The 7,338-nt window shown below is 43.7% G+C and overlaps 1 protein-coding gene across 1 annotated transcript in view; it reads right to left on the bottom strand.

Moving 5' to 3' along the window:
- Nucleotides 1-348: 348 nt before the first annotated feature.
- The window catches only part of Morc3 (MORC family CW-type zinc finger 3), a 42,089-nt gene continuing 35,099 nt past the window's right edge, over nucleotides 349-7,338 (bottom strand). The window contains exons 15-17 of the mRNA XM_021185305.1: nucleotides 5,066-5,957; nucleotides 2,950-3,107; nucleotides 349-1,665 (exon numbers count right to left, since the gene is read on the bottom strand). Coding sequence (XP_021040964.1) covers nucleotides 1,512-1,665; nucleotides 2,950-3,107; nucleotides 5,066-5,957 — 1,204 coding nt within the window. The 3' untranslated portion in view covers nucleotides 349-1,511. The remainder of the gene's footprint in view (nucleotides 1,666-2,949; nucleotides 3,108-5,065; nucleotides 5,958-7,338) is intronic.

Here is a 7,338-nt window from a genome sequence, read left to right as displayed (position 1 = left end):
ATGTGAACGGTGAGGATCTGATGTGAACTGTGAGGATCTGCTGTGAACGGTGAGGATCTGCTGTGAACGGTGAGGATCTGATGTGAACTGTGAGGATCTGATGTGAACTGTGAGGATCTGCTGTGAACTGTGAGGATCTGCTGTGAACTGTGAGGATCTGCTGTGAACGGTGAGGATCTGATGTGAACTGTGAGGATCTGATGTGAACGGTGAGGATCTGCTGTGAACTGTGAGGATCTGATGTGAACTGTGAGGATCTGCTGTGAACGGTGAGGATCTGCTGTTACATTAGAACAACTGAAGAGAAAATCAGCTTCATGAGAAAGTAACTTTCAGTTACCTTTATCAAGTAAATAAAAACAAGAACTGAATTTATTTGCAATTCCCAGAAGGTAATATACATAAAGATTCAATCTCGTATACGACAGATGTGTAGCTAACCACACACACAAAATGAGTATGTACTGAATTTTCAGAAACAAAAGTTAAAATAAATAGCAACAATAAAACTTTGGAAAAAATAACACATTTTTAGTTGTGGAAAATATGATTCTTAATTATATACAGTTACATATATAATAAAAAGCCACCTCTTGTCAGATTGCACAAAACTTGGGACCAGTAAAAGCATATTTTACAGCATGTGGTGCTATGATCCCAGGCCCATTTATGATTAACTCCAGGCTAAAAAACACGTACATTCATAATACAGTAAAAGATATGCAGTACTGTTTGAGAAAGACTACCTTCTCAGCTTACATTAACCTGCAGTAACCCTACAAAGGCTATACAGGAAATTTCACAAAAAGAAATCTCAAATAATTATTGTGCCCACTTCATGCTGAATCAACAGCCAAAAATGGGCTTCAAAGTAAACATGGTTGTCACTGGATATTTTTTAACACTTTAAAGATCTTTTCTTTGTCCTGGAAAACACTTTTTACTTGACAATTAGCAATCTTACCACAAGAAAAAGCCAGGCAAACTCAGCTAGCTTTGGCTTTCCTCTCTATGAACAGAATCATGTCAGAGACAGGATTTCATAGAAAACAGCAGTAATGCTCAATTCCCTTACAAGCAGACCCCGCTAGGAGTGCCATGACATTATTTCAAGTCCTGTCTTATGCTCATTTAAGGAAACAACAGTAGCAACTTACCCATTTACATACACTATGGCACAGCCCTCGATTTTGAGAAAAATACATTTAGGGAGCCATAAAAATTGCACAAACTGTATTGTAACAACCTGAAAAGCTCTTGGTGAAAAACACCAGTCTCTAGGGCAATAAAAAAATATTTGTGGACTTAATACAAATATTGACATTTAGAACAGAGGCTAATAAGTTCACTATTACGCTGCTCAATCCCAGCAGTTCACAGGTTATGTCAAGAGTTGTGTGTCCACAGTGCCTGGGACACTCGAATGCATAGAATACAGAAAGATGCCACTCTTCAGTCTGTGACCTGGCACACGTTACGTGAGAGCTCAAACCATCACCAGACGTCTGCACTTAAGTACTGCTGATCTCGCTCATCTGCTCCACCACTTGTCCTAGAATCTCATCGACTACGTCCACGTCATAATTGACCTGCTGAAGATCCAGATCAGGCACGATCATAGCCAGCAGCTGTCCTACGTTGACTCGGAGAGAACGAAGTTTGAGGCTGCAAACACAGACATTGGCTAATCAGGTGAGAACTACAATATAAATGACTTCTCTTATGGAACTTAAAAGTGAAAAGATGAAAATGTCTGTTGAATAAAAGAAAATAAATTGAAAAGAACCCCACCCCCACCACTACCACATAAAGAACTGGATTTAATTAACAGCCAATTGATTCACTAGATGCTAGGCTAAGTCCAAGAACAAGTTTTATAAAACATGTGGTTCAACATACAAATTAGATGTTACTTCCCACTTGCTACCCCCGGACAAACAGCAGTGCGACAGTGACAATATTCATCAAGAGCGGCTTTGGACTTCAACTTCCTGCTGATGAAAAAAAAACTGAACTGTTCCTTAATTATGGTTTTTAGAGACACAGTTTCTCTGTGTAGCTCTGGCTGTCCTGGAACTTGCTCTATAGACCAGGCTGCCCTTGAACTCACAGAGATCCATCTGCCTCTGCCTCCCAAATGCTAGGATTAAAAGTGTGCACCACCACCTCCCAGTTCCTTAATTACGAATAAAAGGATAAAAATTTCTGTCATCGAGTAAGTTTCCAAAACTTTGGTCTGAGCAATGTTAAGGAGGCTGAGTTAAACTGAGATTTCTCTAAACCCGTCTGTCCTAGTAGACTTTGTCAGGTTGACAGGACTAGAATAACTCGAGGTTACGCAGGAGTGAGTGAGGCAGTGAGCAGCAGTCAGCCCTCTTCCACGCGTCCTGCCTCCAGCTCCTGCTCTCCCTTCTCTCACGGGGGCCTGGAGCCAAAGAAGTCTTCTCCTCCCCAAGCTGCTTTGGTCAGAGAGACAGGTAATGATTTGTTTGTGTAGTTCTTACACAGGACCCGGCATCCACATGGTGAATAGTTAGGATCGCACACCAAAGGAAAGCCTTCACCAACCCCACTAAAATCTAAACAAAAGCCCAAGCTCTTACTCAGTTAATAGGATGCCCTGGTCCTCATCTGTTATTAATAGTATATTAAATATTACACACACACACACACACACACACACACACACACACACACACGGCGGGGGTGGGGTGGGGTGAGTCCTATGTCAGTCATGGTGAAATTTAGCCCACTTTCAAAGATTAAGCCCAGTTTTTTCACTTTTTACCTATATAATCCAAACCATTTTCTATCCCTTAACTTAGCAACTTGAAGCAATGATGTGCTCCATCTCTCAGCCTTCCTTATCAGAAGCTCTGCTTAGAGACTTTTTGAGAATAGTTTTTTTCTACTGAGCATGTGTGAACCCCCTGCAAAAGCCTTCAGTACCTTTCCCCATCCACATAACTGACGGGCTCCTCAGCATTGCTTGAAGTGGAACCATCTGCCCCTGCCTGTTGGCCTGTGGACTTCAGCTGCTCCACTTCAGTCTGCAGCTCTTCACACTGAGAATGCATGTGTGACTTCTCTATTTCCAACAACTGAACCTGTCAAAAAAGAAACTTGGTAAGCACAAAATTTAAAAATACAGTCCAAGTGCAAGTTTGAGGAAAGACATGTAAAGATCTACCCTGATAAAGTGACACATTGAATGCACACACCTACCAGTCGTGTTTGTTTCCTTTCTCTTAGCGCTGGACACCCAGGCCTTGCCGGGGAGGCCTATCTACCACTGAGCTCCAGCCCAGCCCTTAGGAACTTTCCATTAGACATGCTGCATTTACTTAGAGTCATTTCTTTATCAATTTGTAGTGAGGAAAAAGTGTTAGTTATCATTTGACAAACTAAGTGAACCCTAGAATGTGAACACCATGTAATATTATTAAAGTTACAACCAAAGCTTGTACCAACTTGCTTATGTTTTGTCATTTAACACAAGATAATCTAACATTAAGAGTGTGTATATAGGGCTGGAGAGACAGCTCACTGAGGATCCTGCAACTATTGCAGTTCTAGTTCCAGGGGAACTCACCACACCCTCTTTCTGGCCTTCCTGGGCACCAGGCACCCATAAGATACAGGCATGTATGCCGGGAAAACACCTAAAGGCATAAAATAATTAAACTTAAAAACTGTCCCTTTACACTGGGCGTGGTGATGCACATTTAATCCCAGCACTTAAAAGGCAGAGGCAGGTGGGTCTGCATTTGAGGCCAGCCTGCCCTACACATCAAGTTCCAGTCTAGCCAGGGCTACAGAGTAAGTAAGATTCTATCTTCAAAACAAAGCGCGTTCCTCTGAAGTAGGACACATACACAGGCTACGGTTCACACCCTCATGTCTACTGTTTTTCTCTGTCAGAAGGAAACCCCTTCAACAGTTTTAAGTATGTTTCCCAGGCTCTGATTAGGCCAACAGAATAGAAAGAGCCCTTCTGTCCTGTAACCTGGAGGCTCCATCTATCTCAGACCACAGCTGCACTAAAGAGCCAACCAAGAGCACAGGAGTCTGTCTGGATGGTGCAGGGTCCACTTCATTTGCACCATATCCCCCATGAGGATACGCCTGGCTGCCTCATGCTTGCTAAGATGAACGCATACTAGCCTCACAGGATAAGCTCTTACAATATCGAGTATAAGTTATTCGCTTCCTAGCAACATCTTGATCACTACAGCACACTCATTCCCATACCCAGTCATTTCCCATTGTTTTCTAGTACTCTCAAACCATTTTTTTGGACAGGATTGAGGGGGGAGTGGCAAGGAGGGGAGATAGAGCCCAGGCCAGCCTCAAACTTACCATGAATAAGGATGACCTAGAATTTATGTTTGACTCTATATCTCAAGTGCTGGCACTACAGGATTTACCACCACACTTGGTTTAATACGAATCATTTGTTTAAGGTATCCATTTCTTTATTTATATATTATCAGTGTGTGTGTAAGCCAGAGGATGATATTCAGTATTTTCCTTTTTTTATAGACTTATTTATTTACTATATGTAAGTACACTATAGCTGTCTTCTGACACGACAGAAGAGGGCATCAGATCTCATTACGGATGGTTGTGAGCCACCATGTGGTTGCTAGGATTTGAAATCAGGACCTTCAGAAGAGCAGTCGGTGCTCTTACCTGCTGAGCCATCTCACCAGCCCCTTGGTATCTTCCTTAATTCCTGATTCTGCACTTTCATTTGGGGGTAACCTTCTCTTGATGACCCTAGAGCTTGCAAATCCATATGCCGCCCAAGCACTGCTGCTATCAGAGAGGTCCATGTCCAATGTTTTAGGTAGGTGCTAGGGTCTGAACTCCAGACATGCAAAACAAAGGCTTTATTCATTACGCAAAAGCCATCTCATCAGGACAAATTTTAGACACTTTTACTAGAATCAAAAACGCTGCAGGAGTCCTACTCCCCAGTTAAGAACCAAAGGTGTACGGGGCATTCAATAAACACAATTACTACCCTGTGAAAGTGCGCACAAACCTGCCCCAGGCAACTCACCTCGTTCTTGTACTGGTCCCTCTCAATGGTGCACTTGTCCAGCTGCCTGAACACATCATCAAGCTGCATGGCCATCTCGTCCACCTCGCTTTTGCTCTCAGTGCAGGAGGACTGGCTGCACTCACTCTTCACCTGCTGCAGCCTGCTGCACTGTTTCTTCAGCCTTTCGATCTCCTGCAGGGCTTGCTGGTACTGAGATTCCAAGTGCTCTGGGCTCTCAGCCTGACCATTAACACTTTCAAGTACAAACACTGTGTCAGTTTCCGTAGACTGGTGGCACTTCTCCTTCTTCACGCACTTGTCGTTCATCTCCAATAGTCTTTGCTGTAACACCTGTATCTGATCAGTAAACATCTGGCACTGTCTCTTGTAATCATCTCTTTCTTGTGTGACTACAAGCAGCTCACTTCTCAGTTCTTGTAACTGATGGCTAGTGGCATCTACCGACTCAGCTGAGGTCTCCTGCACTTTTGCCTCAGTACCGACACAGGACAGGGTGGCTGTGCCGTTCCTCACACCCATGTCCTCTTCCATACTTTCTTCCTTTTTCACGGTCAGGCCTGGTGCATCAGTCTGAGTGGAGACGGTAATGCCTGGGTCACTCCTGGAGGTGGAGGTGCTTGTGGAACTGGCCTGGACACAAGGCTTAGGACTGCTTACAACCTTGTCAACCTGAATGCCGCTCTGCTCAGTGTGGCTCTGTTCTGACTTGACTTCAAGATCTGATTTAACTTCAAGATCTACTGCAGGCTTGGGGGTACTATTTTCTTCTAAAATGATGACATCTTCATCATCATCATTTTTGTAAGATGAATTTTCAATTGGAGGATTACTTAATCTCCGAGTCTTTGCATTCAGAATTGATGAATAAACACCAAGTTTCCGCTTCATGCTGGGGAAAAAAAGGACATATAAAATAAGTTTGTAAAGCACAGGCAAGACACAAAACTTTTGTTTCTGTGACAAAACATCTGAAAAAAAAAAAAAAAAAAAAGGTAGTCTAATGACGGAAGGGTCCATCTGGCTCACAGTCTGAGGGCGCGGGGAGGAGAACACCACAGCAAGGCTTGACAGCTGCGGAAATGTACTGCAGGATGAAAGAAGAGAAAGGCAGCCCTGAAGAGATTCACACTCCGGGATGCTGAGATTCTGGGACCTTCCATCCCAGCTTAGCGACATGGAAGCTGCTGCTTCCAGAGACTTGCTTCCAGGACTTCTCCAGAACAGCTAGCCAGCCCAGCCAGCCTTTCAGACTGCCATAGTCAAGATGTCAGCTAAGTTATGAACCTTCTCAACACACAGGGACTGGAAGGCAAGTGATGCCTCAGGCATGGCAAGCATCTTTCCTAAGTGGCCTCTAGCACAATCACTTGTCTTTATTTAATGCAGTCAATTAGTTTAGTTCCCCTTGAACAAAGGACTCATGCACTCTCTGTTCAAGCTAGTCCTGAATTTGCTATGTAGGCAACAATCAACTTGAACTTCTGGTCTTCCTGCCTCCATTTCCTAAGAGCTGAGTTCACCCTCACACCTGGTTGGTTTTATATACTGTTGGGAACTGAGTCCCATCCAGGTCACTGCCCTACCAACCTAACTCACCTCAGTTCTACTCTGAGAATGTGAAGGCTGTACGATTTCTCAGAGAGCCTGGCCTTTCACCTCCTAGTGTCCAGCAGTCTGAAGACGGCCTCTCCTAGGTCCTAGACTCACTTCTATCACCTCTGAGTGGGCCACCACTTAGCACTTCATCACAAAACATCCCCTGACTAAGTTAGGGATAACTAACAAAATCCACGGTCCATGTCTGTCTTTCTCTATTCCTGCTCCATCTACTCACCTAATATATTACATGCTCAGAGTGTGATGTGGGCTATGTGAACGAGTTCATGATTCTTGTAAGATGATGTGATCAACCCAGCAAGAGGTAGAGATTTGATCAAACCACAGAATACATCACACACGCACGCACGCACACGCACACACACACACACACACACACACACACACACGCCCCATGTGCACATAAAACCTTGTTGTTTTCTGACAAACAACAGAGTCCTGTAGGCTGGCAAGCGTGAACTTGAAACTCTGGATTCCTCCACGTCCTGGAGACGAGTTTGCCTTATATGCTAGTATCCCCCACTCAGTCCATGGTTTTAGCTAATTTAAATACACGGTCAAAAAAGGTAGGGGGGAAAATCCTGGACACCTTTTACATTCACATGAACTGTAATTTTGTAATTGCTGTAGAAGAATCATATACATGTCCATGC

The sequence above is a fragment of the Mus caroli genome, chromosome 16 (genome assembly GCF_900094665.2).
Source record: "Mus caroli chromosome 16, CAROLI_EIJ_v1.1, whole genome shotgun sequence".
Taxonomy (NCBI): domain Eukaryota; kingdom Metazoa; phylum Chordata; class Mammalia; order Rodentia; family Muridae; genus Mus; species Mus caroli.
Note: the sequence above shows the minus strand (reverse complement) of the source record. Positions and strands in the feature narration are given on the sequence as shown.